We start from the raw sequence: 21,664 nt of genomic DNA on the forward strand, positions 1-21,664 counted from the left end.
CCTGGACCCTTAATCATCCTCCTCCCAGGTTGGATAAGGTATTCTATAGCCCAAAGGCAACTGTAGCAGTGAGAATGCTGAACATAGTACATTTGTGTAAGTTGCACTTACCCATTTCAGTAGAAGTTCAAATTCTTCACTGCTTCACTTCACAAGGGTTGGGAGGGTGGCCTAATGGTTAAGGTGTTTGCCTTACAAACACAAGGTGCAGGGTTTGAGTCTCACAAGAGATAATTGGCTAGGCTTAAAATGGCTCTGAAGGGCAGTTAGCTTAGTACTAATCTATGAACCTATGCTGCTTTAGCCATACACACCCACCACCACTCCTTTTGCTGTACATAGTTCTAGTGTAGGTTATAAGGCTTGGATTTGTTTTTATTTTTTTTTTTCTTTTGTTGACTGGGTTAGTCCCACTTAGCTAGTAGCCTCTTTTCAGGAGAGACCTGAACTGGTATTATACTACTGGGGAAATCTGGCCAGGGCATTGGGTAATTTCACCTCATTTCGATAGGTGCCATGGGATCTGTTACATACATCTAAGCTATTACCATCAACTTGAGCAGATGGGACCTTGGTTTAACATCTATCTCATCTGAAGAATGACAGACACTAGCACCCCTTTATGCCACACTGCAGTGTCAACAATCATTCTACCTGGTGTAAGAACCTACAGCTTTCTGCACCAACGGATTGTGAGCTACCAGTTTACACCACTGACATTGATAACTGCACTGCCACTTATTTATATCTTTAAGTTCAGGGTGAATTGCCCTTTTTTGGTTATAGGCAAGAAAGTCTTGAACATTTTAATCAGTCTGGCTCCTTATATAGTTCTCTCCTAAAGGGCTTAGCTTGTAGGCAGCCACAGTGACAGTGTGGGAGGGGCTGAAAGCTTTTGGTAGGTGGCTATTTGCTGTATCCTTGACCGAATACACCCATAGGCTACTGCAGCAGTGACTACTTCGAACATCTGTTGTGGGTAAGTACAACTAACACAACTGTGCTTTCAGTAATTAAATTTAAAAGTCTTTATATAAAAATGTCTAATGTGTTGCTTCCATTACTGGAACCATAGCTAATTTATTGTCTGATTACTTAGGCATTCCTACTGGAAGATGTGTATTCTATAATGCAACTGTCAAGACCTGTGAAGTTTTTGCTTGGTGTCCAGTAGAAAGTGACACAGTTGTACCCAAGTAAGTAATTACAGGCATCTGAAGGTTAGGACATAGAAGGCTTTATGTTTAAATATGTTTAACAGTACCTTTTTACCTTGCCTGGCAGTTGTTGCACCTTTTTGTCAAAAGAGGAGAAAAGAAGGCAATTGGAAAGTAACTGACATAAATCATTAATAGTTTTTCATGTGCTGCATTAAGGGCCATTCATATAACTGTTTTAGAAAATAGTAGTGGGCTTTGAAAAAAATGTTTTGTAAGAGTGTCAAAGACCACTGCAGGAAAGATAAGTGCATGTAGTATTGTAGAACAGTATACTTAATAGTTTTATGCTTCTTTCTCATGGGCCTTCCTTGATGCATCCTTTGGTTGATTTTATTCTCTTCACCAGTCAGTACTCATGAACTTTTTGTCTGGAAGCTGATGATCTCAAGGATGAGCTTGTGTATTCATGACACATGCACACTATTGTCAGGCACTGACCATAAAATGGGTTTTTGACCTGTCATAAATATACATACATACATACATGTGTATATATATATATATATATATATATATATATATATATATATATATATATATATCCTTTATTTTGGCCACTAGTGCAGTTCAGACATTGATCCTTATCACTGGTAAGCCACCTTACTGGCACCTCCGGTTTCCTTGTGTTTGTAGGCTGCTTGTATTTATTTTTGGTGATGAAAGTTCCTGAATTCTAATGAATAATGATGAAAGGTGATTTTTGTAGGTCTAGAGGGAAGATGCCCTTGACACTGCTGAGGCGAAGGTTTCAGTGCCTGAGACTTCACTGGGAGGGGTTTTCTGTGACCTGATGTCCTGTAAGTAGAATCACATTATCAGTGAGTCCATACTAGCAATGACAGATCTTGTTCTAATCCTCCAGTCTGCACAGAAAGTACAGTTGTGTGAGGTAATTTCCATAACTGTAAATCTTTGAAGACAGGTCCTTGTACAGTAATTCGTAACATTTGGACTTGCCCACCTAGTTCACCACATTTTCTTGACTGATCTTTTAAATATATAAATAGTGGGTATGCACCTTATAAGGAACCAGTACTAGTCTAGTGCCTTCTAAAGTACTGATATGTGGTGCGTGAGGTGCCCTTATGTATATACTGCCTTGTTGTTCCCTTTTTTTGGTTACTCATGTTTGCTGTACAGCAAAATGTTTTTGTGCAAGGTTAAGTCTGTTGTTAACCAGAAGCGATATGTAGTGCATAAACATGCAAGGGCTATTGTAACTTGATTCACCAACAGAAATGTTGTCAATCCGATTAATACATTCACTGATATTCATTAATGTAAAGAATGCAGTAGTGTAATATATTAGTATAAATATTTACACCACATATAGTAGGAACATTTTGCTGCATTATAAAATTCAAAATAATAATACATAGTTTCCCATGTTGCCCATCTAGAGGAAGGAAGGAGGCTTTACTGTTAAAAGTGATCCATCAAAGATATGCTATTAGTATAACAATCTAAAGTAGTTAGTGACTCTCCATGAAAAAGTTGTGGTAACAGTAAATAACATTGGGGTAGATTCCCAGGCAGGACCATGTTACACCACTGGGAGGTGGACTATTGTCAGAATTCCATATCTCATGTCATACGTTATGCAGACTGCTAATACTACTATATAGAGTTGCAGAAGAAATGGCCAGTGTGCATGTAGTAGCACATTATGCTAGAAAGACATCAGTACTGTGCAGAGTAATTGGGAATGTATTTATTTGATTGAAAACATAAAATATTTAATCCCAAAATGTTAAATGCAGAATATTGAAAATGGAAATGTGCCCTTTCCGCACTGGTATGTTATCCCGGAGTTGGTGTATATAATTACCAAGGTGGGTGCAGGGGGTTTACCCCCTGCATTAAATAGATTTTTAATATTTTGAGTTTTCAGCATTTTGTGAGTAATTTGATCAAAAACACAAAATAATGTATTCCAATAATTGTTGTAGGAGTTAGTTTATGGAATATATAATGTGAAAGTCTTGCATAGATTTGATGTACTTGTCACGTACTTCAGTATAATATCCATAAAAGACAGCCAGGTAAATGCAAATGAAATATTATAGCAGAGTGTTGAATATGCACATGATGAATTCAAAATAAAAATGCAAGTGGACAGACAGTCTTAATACATAACTTCTGTTTTATTAAATAAATCTGGTTTATCTGTAAAATAAGCACTAAGACTGTATCCGAGTTATAATGTAATAATAATAATGAAGTATGGTGGATGGATGAAAAATGAAGTATATAAAATGCTTTAAAATGGCAGTCCTGACACAATTCATAAGGGATGTCATCAGCAGTTTAATCACAAGTTCACATGACACAGGTGATGCACTGGAAGAGAACTTCCAGAAGCTTTTGAATGAGGAAAACCCCTAATAACACAGCCTGTAATAAACGAGGAAGACCCCCACCTCACATTAGGAGAAAAATGCCAAGGAAAATGAAGTCTGGGAAAGCAGCAGACTCAGTTGAGGTCACAGCAGATGTGATGAAGATATTGTGCGAGTTAGGGGAGAAATGGCTTTTGCATGTTTTCTCTCTTTTTTTTTTTTAAACCAAAAACTTCTTTATGGAATTATCACTTATGACATAGGAGTCATACATTTGTATAAATGAAGACACACCATATTGACATTTTCAGTTGCAAATATTAGACATCGCATGTAATCCTCTATGCAGTCATTATCACTTAAACATTACATAGCTCGTTCAATTCCTGCTTTCCCTTAAATCTCATTCCTCCTCCAAAACGTTATTCTGCATGTATTTTTCCCACAATTCCCTTTTTCTGTGTAATTTTGCCTCTACCCTTTTCTAAAGATCCCACTTCCAGTTCTTTTATCTCTGTTACTATAGTCACTCTTTCTAATATGATTGGTTTAGACTTTGATTTCTATTTTCTAGTAATTGCTTTTTTGGCAGCAAACAAAATTATACTCAGCAAGGCCTTATGTCTAGGCAATTCAGATATTGTATCACTGTTCAAAAAGTAATTTCCTTTGTTACACCCATTTGCTCACCCAGTATTTCTGACAGAGTAGTCTGCAGGGAATTTTTCGTCTGCTAACTGATTGCACTCCCAAAAATCTGTTCTCAATTACCTCTTTCTTCCACATCACACCTCTAACACTTGCAGTCTACCTGAGGAAAAAATGTTTGGAGTCCTGTTAGTAGTATGGAGAGACGGACGAGAGATGACTGGACAATAAGCATTCTAGTACCAATGTAGGACAAAGGGAACATTCACAAGTCTGGGCACTACAGAGGTATCAAACTGTTACACTGCATGGAAGTGCAACAGATCTGAAAACTAACTTCTCCTGAAAGCAGAAAAACCTAACCTTCCAGCCAGATGCTCTACTCTTCCTATTGCCAAACAGTGGCATGCCCTCCCATTACAGATGAGGACCACCAATAATGCCTCTCAAGTCTCTGGCAACACCTTTCCACTCTATGGCGCTGCACATGTTCCAGTCCTGCACCTCCCAAAACCTGAGTCCCCAGTTTCATCACTGCTACCCCCTTTATTAAGTCTCTACTTAAACTCCTCTATCTACTAGTATGATTATTATAAAAATATTAACTAGGCCTACTATGTTGAAATACCTACTTGATATTGATGCTAGTTTTTGTGCTTATGCATTCCTAAGTTGCATTTCTGATTTGATATCATCGACATGTACTGCCATGCTTTATTTTCATGTAATATCTTGCAAAACATATCTTCACAAGTCATTAATATTCAGACTACATTACTCGAAGTTATTGACATTTCTTAATACACAACTGTGATATCTTATACGTGTATTCAACTGTACCTCTTAAATTGTATTGTAATTATTGTAGTTGTTAATGTGAGTTTTTACCTTGTTCAACTGTGACTGTGGCTCCACTATTGTACGTACTTGTTGATGTGGAGATTTTCTCCCCAGGCCTCCACTGAAAATGGACTCATTTTGGCCCAGTGGACCATCCCAGTAAACAAATGTAAATAAGTAAATAAAATAAGTGCTGCAGAGGAGGATTGCTAAATGAATATACAAAGCAGTAGAAAGTAAAATGGCAGAGGAGCAGTTAGCTTTCAAATTAGGATGTAGCACAACTGACCTGATGTTTGCAGTGAGATGGATAGTGGAAAAGAGGCTGGGAACGAGAAGAGTCCAACTTGGGCATTCGTAGGTTTGGAGAAAACGTGCGAGTTAAGGTACCAAGAGAGCAAATTTGGGAAGTATTGTGATGGTTCAAAGTCCAAGAATCACTGGTAGAATTAGTGCAGACTGTGTAGAAGGGCCTATTGGTAAAAGTGCCAACATTGTTCAGACTGAGGCGTTTGCAGTAGGAGTGGGTGTGTATAAGAGTTCAGTTCCAAGTCCATTGCTGGTCATACTAGCAAACAAATCTGAGGGGATAGGTAACGTAGCTGCTCTATACAGATGAACTGACATAAGCAGGCTGTGAGCAAAAACTTTAGCAAACGATAGAATGGAATACAAAAGTAAAGGAACATGGGATGAAACTGACTTTGTTGTCTTTGCAGCAAACGGGAGAAATTAGAAAAAGCTGAAATTACGGTGGAAGGGAATGTGGAACAGGTTTACAGCTTAAGTTATCTGGGAGTGATAGTTGTGAAGAAGGCAGAAGTCTGAATAAGGAATTCAAGGCTAGAATGAGAAGTGCTGTAGCCAACTGGCACAGTGTGTCAAGGGTAGGGAAAGCTTGGCTTACAAAATGCAGGGAAGCCAACAGGAAACAAATGCCAGAAACATATGCCTGAAATACCATAGAGCAAAATCTCTAGGCTGTGTTTGCAGAAGGACAAGTGCTGCTTCACCCCATTAATATATGGTTGTATAAACATAAAGGAGAAAATCTCCCAAAAGAAAAGAATTGCCTCCAGTACACACTTAAAAAATATATCGGCAGCATTTTTTTTATGGAAAGCAACAATTGATGTTTTGTTCTTTGGGGTCTTGTGATTTGGGCACTTGATGCTCTGGGCATTGATCTCATCCACCTGTAAATATGCCAGTACTGTATTATATTCCTTTACTTCACTTTAATTTTCTGATAATGCTTAAAGTAATAATCAGAGTTGAAGACCTGGGCCCAAAGGCAGTAAAATGAGTGCCACATAGGCAAAGCAATTAGAGAGAGAACTTTTTACCTAAAAATATATAAAATTTGCTTGTATATTTGGTATTTTTGTATATGAACTCATTCCGATGAAGTCCTGTATAAGAATGAAACAAAAGCATTAAGTTGTTCAGTTGAAACATTTTGTTTCTATCTAAAGCCTTGTGATTCGTTTTTAAGTAGTGTTGGTCATTTACTTTGTGTGATTTGTATTTTTTTTATTTGTAAATCAACAGCAAAGGAATTTTATCTATTTTTGTTTAATGAAACCTGCATGAGAAGTATTTGTATGGGTGTTTGACAGTAGAGGATTTTGCCCAATTCCATAGCTTACTTGAGTAGCTTGATTTCATGAAGATATCTGAGGAGAGGTGCGATTAAAAAGCCAGTGCAGCCTCGCCCATCCCAGGAGCAAGATTTGGCACTGAACCCACTATTATATTCAAACCCCACCTTTGTAGTGGTGGTGAGTGTAAGTGTGTACTGCCAAGCAGTGTGCACATTCTAGTCTGGTGGTGAGGGTAATTATGCACTGCCAAACAGTGGGAACATGGGAACATTCTTGTGTGGTGGTGAGGGTAATCGTGGAAACACTCTAATGTGGTGGTGAGGGTAAGTGTGCACTGCCAAGCAGTGGGAACATTCTTGTGTGGTGGTGAGGGTAATTGTGCACTACCAAACAGTGGGAACACTCTTGTGTGGTTGAGGGTAATCGTGCACTGCCAAGCAGTGGGAACACTCTAGTGCACTGGTGAGGGTAGCTGTGCATTGCCAAGCAGTGGGAATACTCTAGGGTGGTGATGAAGGTAAGTGTTGATGTGTAAGCACTATAGATTGCAGAGCATGTGCTGCATTAACAGAGCAGAGAGAAGTACACCATCACAATAAACAGTGTCCGGTACGAGTGATGAGAGACAACTCCTGACTCGCACCCCTGTCAGTTGGAAGGACAGAGGAAGAGAACTGTCATTGGAGAGATGCAAAATAGGCTGCAGAGGACAAGAAAGAAATATTTAAAAAGTTCTGAGTGATCTGTTTTTTTATCAGGTTAGGAAGGAAAAGAGGTTTTCAAGTCTAAAAAACAATATGTACTTCTCAGCATGGACTCTCCTAAAATTGTGGCTATCACCCAATCCTCCACCCCACACACAGTTTTAGGTGCTTTAGAGTTTGCCTTTGCTGCGTCAGTTTCTTCACATTCTTAAACTCCTGCTGCTAAGAAACCTGATAGTCTATACAATACCTATTCCCTAACTCATCAACACCTGTGTGATATGGAATGTCACACCTCTCGCAGCCTACACACATCTTGCAGTTAGAGCATTTTCTGAAAAATAAACTTAAAAACCATAAGGTAAACAAATGTAAATATTTTGTGAGCAATAAAAACTATTAAAACTATGTAAATAGTAATATTATCAGTAAGAAGTGCCCTTTATAGTAATAAGTCAGTACGTTCATTCTTTTCCATAAAGACTGTAATACTTTATTGTGACAAAAGGAGATACTGACAGCCCAGCTAGCTGGAATTTTGTAAATAATTTGTATGTCATTGGTGAATATCAACATGATCTATATAAGATGTTTGGGTTACAAGTTTTAGAAACTGTGCCTCTGTCTAATAGTGACACACAAAAGGTCCCCATATATTATAAAATAGTTTACTGTGCCCCCTGTCAGCAGTGACACAGATGTGACCCTGGGCTCATCAAGATTTCTCTTGAAGAGAGTCAGTGAGGGCTCTGATCTTGTTTCAAAGCATGGGAAGCTGGGTTATGAATCTATCCCTCCAGCATGTCCTATTCATACTTGTGCGAGGTTTTGAGCAGGCCAGCAAATTGCCACTGAAATTTCTTTAGTCTTTAGTCTGGCAGAATAATGTTGGTTGGAGAGACCTCCCCTCTTTCCTGTGGTACTTTGTGGTCTCTCTCCAGCTGATGCAAATGCGGTGAGGTACATACCAAATGGAGCATTGTACTCAATCATTGGTCTGATGGGAGGGATATATGGGGTACAATGACATCCCTGGATCTGAATGTGAATCCCTGTGGGTGCTGCTCTATGTGATAATTTTGTGGCACTTTGTTTTTCCCAAAGGGATGACTATAACAGATCCTGTGGGACACCACTTGTGACTGGCTTTGAGTCTGACATTGCTCCAGCGATTTTAACTTTATGGGTTCTGTCTTCCTAGCTTCAGTTTAGCAGACATGGGGTTTACTTTTTTTTAAGGATGAGTTCTATGATGCTATGATGTGGGGGGATTGTGTGAGTGTAGCCAGGCCAAGCCCATGCTGTATTATGCCCTTGCCCTCATCAATGGCTCTAGTGACCTTTATTTAGAAGTCAATCAGGTTTAAAAGGCAGGATCTTCCCTTTACAAAGCCAAACTGGGTGGGGGTCAAGTGTCTGTGGTCCCCTGGTCCTCTGTTTGAGTTCCATAATGATTCTTCCATAGCTTTGCAGACCAGGCTGTGGTTAAGCTTATGTATGGGTAGTAGTTTCAGGGTCTGTAGAGCACCCTGTCAGGAGTGGGACCACTGCTGCTGCTGCCAGTGTTCAGGTATATGTCCCCAAGTAAGGCAAGGTTAAAATAGCATTTGTGTGTTTTTTTAGCTCCTCTTGAGTTCTCTGAGTTCGCATAACGGGAATCCGATCAGGTCCCATTGATGCTGTGTTTTTTTTTTTTGTTAGGGCAGTTCTCACTTGACATCTGAGATGACAGGGAGATTACATTCAGCTGGGATAAGTATTAGAATGTTGTATATCTGGGTTCAGTGTTTTTTTTGTTGTGACAACTCTCTGAGCATATCTGAGGGTTTGGTTATCTTTAGTCCTTAGCGCGATTTTTCTCTCAAAGTTGGCCTTGGATGGTTTGATCAGAGATGTCTTCCCTTTATGAGATTTACCATCTAAGAAGAAAGTGAGGAGAAAGGATCTTGTTTTTTTTTTCACTGTGGTCTTTTCTTGGGGTGGAGGGGTGGGATATGTATATCCAGGGTGATTAGTTTGTGGTAGCATTTCCCCCCCCAGTGTTGATCAGGTCTAGTATATCTTATCTCTAGTGTGGTGTGAGTCAGTTCCAGTGTGCATTTGAATTTGAATTCAGGAACCTTTTTGGGGGCTAGTATTAGGCTAGAAAATAATACCCAATCTATGTTTGGGTAGGTGAAGTCCTCCCAGTATGATGGTATTTTGTGATATTCTGGGAGGATTGGGAGGGTGGTATGCTACCACTCATTGTAACACAGTGCCTTTGCCTTATGTTGCACCTGTATTGTCGTCTCTGATGCTTCATGTGTTGCTACTAACCTGAGGTGTGGGTGTCCTTGATGAATGGACAGTAGTTGGGGGTGCTCTGAGCCTTGAAAACCAGGTTTCAGTTACTGCACAGGCGTCGATGTTCATCTTGAGATTTTCTTTTGGCGTTGAACAGCATTACCCTTAGTTTTTTTTCATTTTTTTTTTCTAAGGAGGTGGGTTTGTTATCCTGAAGCCCAGTGGTGACAGGTGTAAGCCATCCCTTGCGAAGCGTATTAGAACTGCATGTCATGTGTATATCAAACTGCTGGTAGAGAAGTGTGGGTTGAAAAGATTTTCGCAAATTTAACCACAGTGTATCCTGCTGGAATAGAACAGAAATGTACAATGCACTATTGTAACTGTTTAATATATATATTTTAACAGTGGAGACTGGAATACTGGAGGTTAAACTTCATAAATAGTTGAAATTAAATTACCATCTTTTATTACATACCCATAAAGTATATTTTGGTTTTCATTGCAGCTACAGGCACAGTCTGTGCTGAGAAGTTTTCTGTATTGTCTACTTTGCAAGTATGAAGGAATGCATTTGTTTTATGACTTCCAGCATCTGCCAAAGATCTGAGGTCTATGTATTTTCACAGGTAGATGCTAAATACTGCCAGCTTCCAGTAGTGGGGGATTCACCTGGGATAGAGGACAGAGCGGGTGCTGGAGGTCTTGACTTGGCCACTCAGCTGCAATCTCAATTCTATAGCTGTGCCAGTGGGGGAGTCTTATTGGGAATCTGCAGAAAGAGGGAGAAATCAGCCCAGGATTGACTGTGTCATAAGGGAAATTTCACTTGATACAGAAACCTGCATCTAGTAATACTGTGCATTTGTACTTGTCATCCTCTCAGTGAGCATCCCCCCATTGTTGAGGATTGGGGCTGCTTGATTACTGGTCCAGTGATGGGGCATTACAATTAATGCACAAAACCCCCATTTTTTTCTAAACACAAACAAATTGCCATATTTTGAAAACTATACAATCTTGATGTATATTGTTAGAACATTTTTGTTAACCAGACATGACCTTTCGCATGAGAAGATGAAATTCATGTATAAGTACATATTTTGAGATAGCTACAGAAATATGAAAACATATGCTTAACTGTATAATTAACAATACAAATAATGGATTTCTCAAGATGTGCAACTTACAGTGCAAATATCAAATAGTTTTATTCAACTTCTAAGCTTTCAGATAATGTAATGCAGTAGTTTGTCACTTGGATTTTTAAGTATATATGGAAATATTGCTTATTTTTGTAATTACTAACAAACAACTCGAAATGTTTCCATTATAGTGTGATATAAACTCACATTTCCTGTCTTCTACGTTGATGTTTCACACCATACAACAAAATAAAATGTAGGTCTCTGTTATGAAAATATGAGCATAAATATGAATAGTAAGTGGCAAATATTTTTCCCAGTGAGGAAATCATAGACTAATCTTAGTGTCATTTTGTTAATTCCTTGCCACTTCTAATACTGCCTATTATTTGGTACGTTACTTAAAGAAGCCAGACCCAAAGAAGTTATGGACAGCATAAGCAGGTATTGGTGTCAATTGGATGTATACCAAAAAGGTGTTAATAGGTCTGAGTGAGTTAAGTTTCTGTATAAGACTTGTGTAACTGACCCTACCGTTCTCTGTTCTTTGGCCACTACTATCCCTAATAAAGATAGTCATGCTTCTGTTAAGTTTGGCAAAAAAAAAGGCCATGCATCATCCATTTGGCTTTTAGGACAATAACTGAAAAACCCATATCATACAAATACCTGTAATAAAGTTATGGTAACATGCAACAATCATTGAGTAACCCCCTAACTCAGTCACTAAGGTCTCCAGAGCAGCTGCATCTTGAATTGTTTTGCATGGGAGTGACTGGGTAAGACTACAGAACTTTCTTTAAAGATGAAAAGGCTCCGCCTTTGAATGCCTGTCTTGAAAATAGATCTGTTATTTGGTAATTCCTGAGCTGATGTGCTTAAGCCGGAAGAGAGCAGGCAAATTGATGTAGGCTGTTTGTCTCCCGTTTTCATGTACCAATGAAATTATCCAACCAGCCCAGAATCTTTCTTAGAAGCCTCTTAAACCTAACAAAAATTCTCCAAGCAGTAGTATAAGAAGAAATGTCAAGGTAATATTAAAGAGGAAAGAGGCACTCAAGGACTTTCTTACAAAAGGAAAATCTATGATTATTCCTGCCTCATATCCTCTTCTCCACTCACCACCCAAGGCTTCTTTCCACAACTGCAAGCAATCTTTCTTGCAATCTTTCCTTGCAGTCTTCCAATTTGGAGCTCAATAACATCAGTTCTAGGGGGTGCTAAAATCATGTAACATGATTACAAGTTTGGTGGGGCATCCCTGTCCCATTCAATTTTGGATCTCTGTCAGTGCAAGGAACCTAATGCATTTTTCATAAAATTATTAGAGAGCGTCTACCATAAGAGGTGGTAGAGACTGTTCTCCCTACACAACAAGGAAGAAGCTTCTTCTCAAGACTGTCTCTTGAAAAGATGACACTTGGAAAATTGAATGCATTTTTTCTGGTACCAAAATTCAGAATAATTATCTTAAACCTTTCCCTTGCTGTCATTCTAGGTCTCAAAGATGCCTTTTTACACATCCCAATTCACAAAAAAAGTTTCCTGAGATTCTTTGACTTGGAATTGGTGTTTCAATTTATATCTTTACCCTTTGGTCTCTTTGTAGCCCAAGAGCCTCACCTTGGTCATAGCCTTTTGCAGACTGCAAGGCATTCACATATACCCCTACCTGTAAGATTGTCTCAACTTGGTATCCTTCACCCAAGACATGCTGACACACATACTGTGCATCTATTCAGGAACCTAGGCTTCCAGTGAAATCTGAAAAGTCCTTCCCTGTTCCTTAATAACATGGTAGTCGTCATCTCTAACAGCCATTCTGCCCCCAGAGAAGTTTTTTATCATCATCACTTTCTCTTCACTGTTAAAACATGCCAACAGCAAGGACATTTCTGAGGATTCTAGTTTTTGTTTTCTTTCTTTTTTTTTTTTTTTTTTTTACTTTATCCTTCCTCATGGCTCATTTTACCTGACTTCAAATGAGGAAGATTGTTTCCTCAAATCCATGTGAGGCCACCATCTGCATCCCCTAACCTTCCCAATTCCTGTTCTTAATTTTGTAAAGGAAGAACTCAATTGGTAATCTAATAATGTATTTGTAAATCCAGGACCTCCTCTTTCTTTCTCTATTCCCTCTCAGTAAGTGATCACAGATGCCTCAGACGTAACATGGAGAGATGATGTCTGACTGCGAGCAATAGTGAGCAGAAGCTACAGCACTGCTTCGCACGAGACATAAAGGAATTGCAACTTTTGTCTGGCTTGCAGAACTTCTATTGTCAGAACAACTTTACTGTGCTTTAGTATTTAGTTGTATATTGCTGGTGTGATTTTCTTCTCATAGATGTTGATTAAAGTTCTCTTTGAATTCTGTGGTACTGATTTTGACTATTCGTCCTTTTACAATATTTTAATCATTTGAAGCTGAACATGGATTCCTTAAGTGAATATGCAATTAACTATTTGCTAATGCAGAAAAATATTCTACAGTATAATAAATGCTATGTATATTTAAAGGTAACCGCTGATAATACTGGTGATCTGTGTTCATTGTGTCAAAGTGTGGATGATTCGCTTACCATTGTTAGAATTGCATTTAAAATTAATGATGATGATTGTACTTGTGCAATTGGCATGGCTTGTAGAACTGTTTTATATATTAATGACTGGACTGGCAAAATAAGTAATGTTAGACAAGGAACAAGTAGAACACATTTAGAAAATGATGCATTTATTGTCTGCAAAGATCATTCAACCCCTATGAAACGAGACGATGCCCCTGACAACTTTGGAATTCTGGATGCAAGTATTCAGCAATCTGAGGATCCAGTTTGTTTAGAAGGAAACAACAAAAGAAAGGAAGTTCACAACAAATAAGGAAGAGAAAGAAACTGATCAATGACTAAAGAAAAGAGAATACGTAGTAAAAAGAACACCACTTTGTTATGCAAGACACAGGTTACAGGGAATGATATTTTTCTATCTGAAAACCTTCAGTCTACAGAAAAAGGCATAATTTTTCCAGAAGAAGATAGAAAAATGAGGCAAGGGGCAGGTGAAAAGGAAGATATCAAAATTGAACATGGAAGGATTGAAAAACATTACTGTAACAAGGAGAGAGATGTTGACTACGTCTCAAGCTGTGGATTTACAATACCAGCTGAATGAGAATTTAAGATGCAGTGAAAACAGTGGGATTAATAAGACTAATGGTGATGAAGATCTAGCCTTCATAACAATTGATAGAGCAGATATTACTGTATCAGAAGCTGAAGAGTCTTCAGAGCTGGCGAGCAAAGATATTCTTGTAATTGGTGATGCAGTTGTTAGAGGAACTCATACTTATATTTGCAGAGAAGATAATAAACATCAAATAGTGTTATGCTTGCCAGGAGCAAAAATAGAAAATGTGAGACAAGCCTTTGGAATGCCTTTATGTAAAGAAGTACAAATTGTCATCCACAAGGATTCTCTGACTGTTAGTAGGGAACTGACAATCCTGTTAGATAGTATAGGATGTACTGGTGTTGGGAAGTATTTTTCACAAATCACCGATGGAAAGGATAGTCAGGTTACTGTGAATGAAAAGATTTTTCGGGTAAATACCTACATGGAAAAAATGTCCTATTTTAAAAAATGGAACTTTATAGAGCATCCAAGCCTAGTTTTGGGCGCACACGTGTTCAGGATGGCATGCACTTGTCAAAATCAGGGAGGATAATTTTTACAGTGGATATTTTGCAATATTTAACAAACACTAGGCAGGATTTTTGCCAGGTCAAAAATTTTAACAGTTCACAGCAACATTTGCTACATCTCTGCTTTTTAATGCTAGAAGCATTAATAGTAAAGCTTTTTTATTGGAAATTTGCTACATTACCACAGATTGCTGTTATTGTTTGTGAAACGTGGTTAAAGAACAATGGCTGGAAACCAGTTCTGTCAGGGTAAAAATGTAACCGACATTCTAACAAAAAATCAGGTGGCGGGGTTATGGTAGTGATTAAAGATATCTGTGAGACCTGTAATTATTATATGTTCAATGATAACACCAATACTGTAGACTTTGTAAATGTGACAATATCAACCCTGGAACATATAGCAATTGTTAGTGTATAGACCACCAAAGCCAAGTGCAGATGACCTAGAGGAAGTCGTATGTTTTTTGCATGAAACAGAGGAGGGAAGAGTATTAGCTGGGGACATAAATTTATCATAAACAGACTATAATATTGATTCAACAGCATTAATGAGGAAATTATTCACAACGTATATTCAGGAACAAGAACAGCTTCAGATTGTAAAAAAAAAAAAAAAAAAAACTACCAGGGAACGGAACATATTAGATATTGTTTACTGTTACTTCAGGTCAAGTTTTACCACCATTGATGTGCAGTGATCATGGGGTTATGAAGGTTAATTTGTTGCTAGGTAATTCTGCCAAACTGAAATTTAAACCACTGCACAGAAGGTTAATTGCAGATTATATGGAAGCAAAACAGTCACTATGTAAAACTAACTGGAGCATACCTCTCAACCTGGAGACATCAAAAATCTGGACAAAGGCCCATGAAAATAGGTACAAATCTGGACACCGATTGACATAAAATTTTGCATGCATAATTATGCAATATTGCCCACTCCAATAGAATTGTGGGATATCGACTTTCAAAAGCAAACTGAAGAACAGAACCAAAATATGGCCCCAGCCGGGCCAAGACCCTGTAGTAAATGGTAACCATTTTTTTTAAAATGTGTAGCAATGAGTTTCACTGGGAAGGAAGAAGATGAACCTTAGGATTTTGTTTTTGGTGACCCACTTGGATTTTCTGGTGAAAGTGGGGCATTTAATGGTATGGTTGGCAATATTCTAATTTTTAGCAAAAGAATATTAGTTTGCTAGGACCTCCAAAAGTCAATCTCCGTGGCCTACTGATCAGTGGCATAGCTAGAGTTTGTGCTGCCCCCGGGGCTGTCTGAGTTTTCCACCCTTCCCCATCACAAAATCATGGTTGAATGAGCCCCCCCATACACAGCCCTCCCCCTCTGCAGCCATTCCAATGTCCCATTACATGGCTATTTCGCCCCGTTTACCATAAACACTGGAATGTGCATACTGCTTTACTTTTTACAATGTTTTAGATTTCATTTAAAACTTTTATTTTGCATTTATAACACAAACACTAACAGACCTCTGCTAAATAAATCAATACAGTCTCACAATGAAAAATTAAAATGGACTTAGCATTAAAACTTCTCTGCCCTTGAAACTCATTTATTGAAACAGCACTGAAACCCGCATTCAAAGAAAATGAAAATGCATCTGGCTAGTGGTGGATAAAGATTACCTTTGGGCTGTTTTCAAATCATAGGCCCCCTTGCACATGAAAGCAAAACATACATGTGTTCTTCCTCCCTGATTGTATTCAATTATATTCCTTGCATAATACAGCACACTTGTTAGAATGCTTTTAAATTTGTTTTGAACATTTTTACAGTAAGCAGTGAAACAAAATGCATAACCCAATAATGACAAAACTGCTCAATTCGGAACATTTCCATCATAAAAGCCTTACAAACTTATGCAATCCACCAGTATTAGTAAATATGCACAATCTCTTCAGAAGTAAGTCATCTAAATAATTCCACATTAAAGAGATCAGTAAGTGACAAATAGCTTGCTGCTAGCAATTAGCAAACAACTTTATATTTCATTGTTTCATCTAAAAATAGTGCCTGTTGCCCTTGAGTAATAAATTGCCTATATTGCATTAAAAATGATAAGCTATTAATACTGCAGTAGGGAATGGATGGCAAACTGATACCTAGTAACTATGAACCTGTTATCTCCATTTCCCACCAAAGAGGACATTCTTAAGACTACAGCATCCACACACCCTTTAAAAGTACACAGTGCAATATCAGCAATCTAGCTACATACTGTGGGAGTAGAAGCCACAGCCTTCTGCATTAAAAGCAAGTATTCTACCTGTTGTGCTACTAACACAAACAGACTTTGTATAAGCAGCGCTAAACTTGTCCCCCTGAAAAACTGTGCAACACAACACATCCAAAAGCCAAATTTTATGGGGGGGGGGGTGCTAAAGGCCCAAAATCAGGATACATTTTAAACATTGCTTGTATAAGCCTAGAAAAGTTGCTAGAATAAGATGTTTTGCATTACCATGCACTTCCTGAAATATAGGATGACTAAAACTTAAATGGCTATCATTATTTAGTGAATTCAGTTCTCACTGATTTGCCAGAAAGCACAAATTTTAAGTGGAACAGACCACAAGTATGAGCCATCTGCAGTAAGCAATAATACCACAAAGCAATTGACTTTTGCAGTAAGCAATACCACACCCAAAGAATTAGAAGCTTAACAGAAAAAACAATACACTTCTGCCAAAAGCAGTTTACTTCTGCAGTAAGCAATACCACACACAAAACAATTGACTTCTGCAGTAAGCAATAATACTACACACAAGGCAGTTGACTTCTGCAGTAAGCAATACCACACACAAAAAAAGAAGCGTAACAGAAAAATCAATGCACTTCTGCAGACTGCAGTTTCTTAATTAGAAGCTTATTAGAAAAGCAATACACTTCTGCAGGCTCCTGTTTCAACTTAAAGAAAAAGCAATACACTTTTGCAGACTGCAGTTGCTCAATTACAACTGAAGCTTAATGGAACGGAAAAGCAATGCACTTCTGTCTTCTGCAGACTGCCATTCTTGCACATAAGAACTGCTTAACCAGAAAAAAAGCGATACACTTTCTGCTGCTGCACCACCAGAATTAGTAGGGTGTATGTGTCTTTTCTTAAACTCCATGCCACCCACACAGCCATTAGTGTAACTAGCATTGCATTTTCCCTTTTTTGCTTTGTTGAAACTTGGTCTAAAGAAAAGATCAAAATCTAAAGAACAGTTTTATATAAGCTAACAAGCAAGCATAACAACTGTACTGACGTCCTGTGACCCGGCTTTCAGCTAGCCCCATTTGCAGTCGTCCTCACTGACCCAAACTAAAACCTACAACTGCCATTCTTTCTCGCACATAAGAACTGCCTGCCGCCCCTTAGCCTGTTTCTCATTTCACCTTGCCAGGACTTGAACACAAAAAAATGCAAATACATAATGCAATACATTTTGAGTGACATTCTGCAGAATTAAAAGCTTAAAAGCAATACATACACGTCTGCACGCAGACTGCTGTGCTGTTTCCTTTTCATCTAGTTTCTCTTGGCTCTCACACACTCACAAGACAAAGGCAATATTAAGCCTTGCAATCTTTTTTTACCCTGACTCTGGAGGAAGAAGGAAGAAAAAGATAAAGCTAATGCTGCTTTGCTGCATTCACTGCTTGAATAAAACACGTGGCGCATTGGTGCCTTCGCATCAAGTTAAATGAAGTACAACACACTACGAACAAATGCCTCATTGGCTCTGCAGTTTGACAGACAGGTTGTCTGCCTACCTCTTGACATGCCCCAATGACGTCAGGAGCAAATTCTAAAAAAAAAAAAAAAAAAAGCGACAAATTCGGAAATTAAAGTGGCCACTCGAGTTCGTGGCACCCCAATATTTTACCCTCAAATCTGGTATTTACCAAGGCATTCGGTATGATTGAGAGGTCTGAACTGGACTAAGGTGTTCAGTGGAAAAACTGCAGATGGAATGTGCAAAGTTTTGAAAGAGAAATTGAGTGCAAAAAATTAAAAAAATATGTTTAACATCAGGATGTAGGCATGCAACATCAGGGGGATATATTTCCGTAAGAACAATCTATCTGATTAAGGTGAGAGACAAAAACTATAAAAAAAAAAAAAATGGGAGAGAGGTTGAACTACAACTTTGAAAACTGAAATAAACAAGTTGGACAAGCTGAGTGTAGTGAGACAAGATCAAGAAAAATTATACTAAAATTTATATAAAGATATCGAGCATAATAGGAAACCTTTTTATAGATACACAAGATGTGGAAGGAGTAAAGACGCACACATTGATACACTGTGTGCAGACTCAACAGATTATAGATATATTTACAAAATCTTATGCAAAACAGTTTGGTCCACAAAAGGGGGTGATAAGTTGTCCTAGTGACAATCCAGGTAACCTCAGATACTGGAATCAAATTTAGATCATATTGAAAAAGAACTTCACAAACTGGATCCAAACAAAGCACAGGGAGGAGACGGAGTTAGTAGCAATGACCTGAGAACACTTCAGCAAGAACGTATGGTTCCATTATATCTGTTATTCACACTAGGTCATATAAATATGGGGAGATTCCTCAAGATTGGAGAAATGCGATTATTAAACCTGTGTTTTAGGGAAAGGAGAGTAGGGCATACACAGTCATATAGACCCTTAAGTCTACTTTGATGTTGTGGTAAAATAATGGAGAAGGTAATATTGGATAAGTTCTTGTCAGAATTGGATAGGTTGGGACTTGAAACCATGTGTCAGCATGCATATATTGAAAATAGATCTGTTACCACCTGTAAAATGATCTGTAACAATATAGTAACATCTATGAATGAAAAGTTGTCCCGTGATGTAACTTGTATAGCTTTAACTTCAGCATTTGACAGGGTCTTACACAAAACACTGATCAATAAATTAGTACAACTAGGTATTGATGTACTCTTGATAAGATGGATAGCTGCATGGTTTATAAATAGGACTTGGCAAGTATCATACAGCAACTGGACAGGTGAAATTCTTGGTTACAGTAAGGGTGTTCCACAGAGCTCTGTTCTAGGCCCTTACTGGTTATGTATCTTTCAGACCTAACTTTTTTTCATCTGAGGTATTGTACAGTCTATATGCAGGCAACCTGAAAGTGGGTAAACTGATTACATGTGTTGCAGATAAGGCATGTCTGCAAAATAACTGAGGGCACAGGAGAGTAATATGCTGATAAATACATCAAAAACGAAGCATATGAGATTTGGAAGACATTGAAAGGTGAATATTTAATACAACACACAGTGATTGAAACTGTAGATTCATTTAAATACCTTGGGTATATGAGTAGCTTCAGCTATGAGTTTTTCTAATCATATCAACCAATTCTTTAATGATGGTTATAGAACTATAGGTTGTATAAAAAGATTTACAAAGTCTAGGAAATCAAAAATGATAAAGTTGTTTTGTTAGTTACATTAGACCCAAACTTGAGTATGGAATAACAATATGGAAACCCTATAAGAAAACAAACATGAGTAAACTGGAAAGAGAACTGCGGGAATATACCAAGAGCATCCATGGATGTGAAAATTTAAGTTATTTTGAAAGACTAAAATATCTTAACTTGTAGTCTCTCTTACAGATATCTAAGAGGAGATCTTATTCAGGTATATAGGCCATTTAGAGACAACTACCTCTGGGAATGCTTGGGGTTATCAAAAAGTACTACAGAATCATCAGACAACCTATGTAGAAGATTCTACGGGAATGAAGTATATGAATTGGTTCTCTGACAGAATAGCTGATGCATGGAGCAGACTGCCAAATTACATTAAAGCTAGTACTAGTTTAGATGTTTTTAAGAACAGACTGGACACTTATTATGGGAACAAGTGTTTTGGTATATTGGGGGATTTCAGGTATAGTTACATGCATCTCAAGGAAATGATGGCCCTCAAAAACTGTCAAAGATCTAAATGAAATACAGATGACTGGACTGCTATTAGTGTTAACAGACACCACAGTGAAGTGGAACATAAACAGGGAGGGGGACAAGAACCTGGCACCTTTGTAGGCAAGCCATGGTTGCCTGGGATTTGACAATTTGGCACAACTTAACTCAACAATTAACTTACATTCCTTCAGAGCAGAACACAGTATCTGACATGGCCCAGGATAGACTCTTACAAGTAGATGCTATAACTAGAAGTTTTCCAAGGGGACTGTCCACCTGTGAGGAACTCCCCAAATAGATATGTTTGCCTCCTATCTAAGACAACTGAAATAGTTTTGTTCTAAGATATCTTGTACAGTGGTCTGGAAAAAAGCCCATTCTTTTTTCCTAGACAGGAATTTATTTTCTGTCCTCTTGCCCCTTTAATCTGATTAGCATCTTCCTTTGATCTGAACTTCATTCTGGAGAGGTTTACTGTCTCCCTTTGAACCTGCAACCAGATTTTTTAACTTGGAAGACTGTTTTGTTCATTGTTCTGACATTAGCTAAATGGGTGTCTGAATTACAGGCCCTTGTATACGCTCAGCATTTTGATCTGTCATAAGGGCTGAGCAAGTCTTAGAATCAACCCTTGCCTTTATGACTAAAGTTGTTTCAGAATTTCCTAGCCACGCTGTTCAGCTCCTTGTGTTCTATCAAAAAAAAAAAAAAAAGCAATAAAAGGGATTCTCTGTACTCGGGATGTCCACAGATAACCACGGTATTACATGGACAAAACTGAAGACTTTAGAGAATCTAGCCAAATGTTTACCAATGATCGTAAGAAAAAAGAAGCCAGTATCTAAACAAGCTAGTTCTTAATGGCTGTCGCAGGCTATTCAGTTTTGCTACTCGGACCATAGCAAAAACTCCCTTCAGAATGCCAGGGCCCATTCTACTAGAGCTGTAGTCTGTCATTTTGGAAAGGGGTAGATTCTAGATAGAAGCAGTAATTTGTTCCTGCATTAAAGTTTTTACTGAGAACTACAAGCTTGACTCTGTCTCCAGAGCTAAAGCAGATTTCATTAGAGATATTCTCAAGGGAATCCTAGATGCTGGTTCTTCTTCATCCACTCTTTTTCTTCCTGTGCTTTGGCAATCTGCCAGATAGTTATGGCTGCTGCATTAGTAATCTAATGAAGAACATAGTATAGTTGTGTACGGTAACTTACCATAACAATGAAT

The 21,664-nt window shown here is 38.2% G+C and overlaps 1 protein-coding gene across 3 annotated transcripts in view; it reads left to right on the forward strand.

The window, feature by feature from the left end:
• The window catches only part of LOC122799527 (P2X purinoceptor 4-like), a 1,302,595-nt gene that overhangs the window by 754,123 nt on the left and 526,808 nt on the right, over nucleotides 1-21,664 (forward strand). For all 3 annotated transcript variants that reach the window (XM_044068651.1, XM_044068650.1, XM_044068652.1), the window contains exon 5: nucleotides 1,100-1,196. In XM_044068651.1, coding sequence (XP_043924586.1) covers nucleotides 1,100-1,196 — 97 coding nt within the window. The remainder of the gene's footprint in view (nucleotides 1-1,099; nucleotides 1,197-21,664) is intronic.

This window comes from Protopterus annectens, chromosome 4.part0, assembly GCF_019279795.1.
Source record: "Protopterus annectens isolate FY-2018-M chromosome 4.part0, PAN1.0, whole genome shotgun sequence".
Lineage (NCBI taxonomy): Eukaryota > Metazoa > Chordata > Ceratodontiformes > Protopteridae > Protopterus > Protopterus annectens.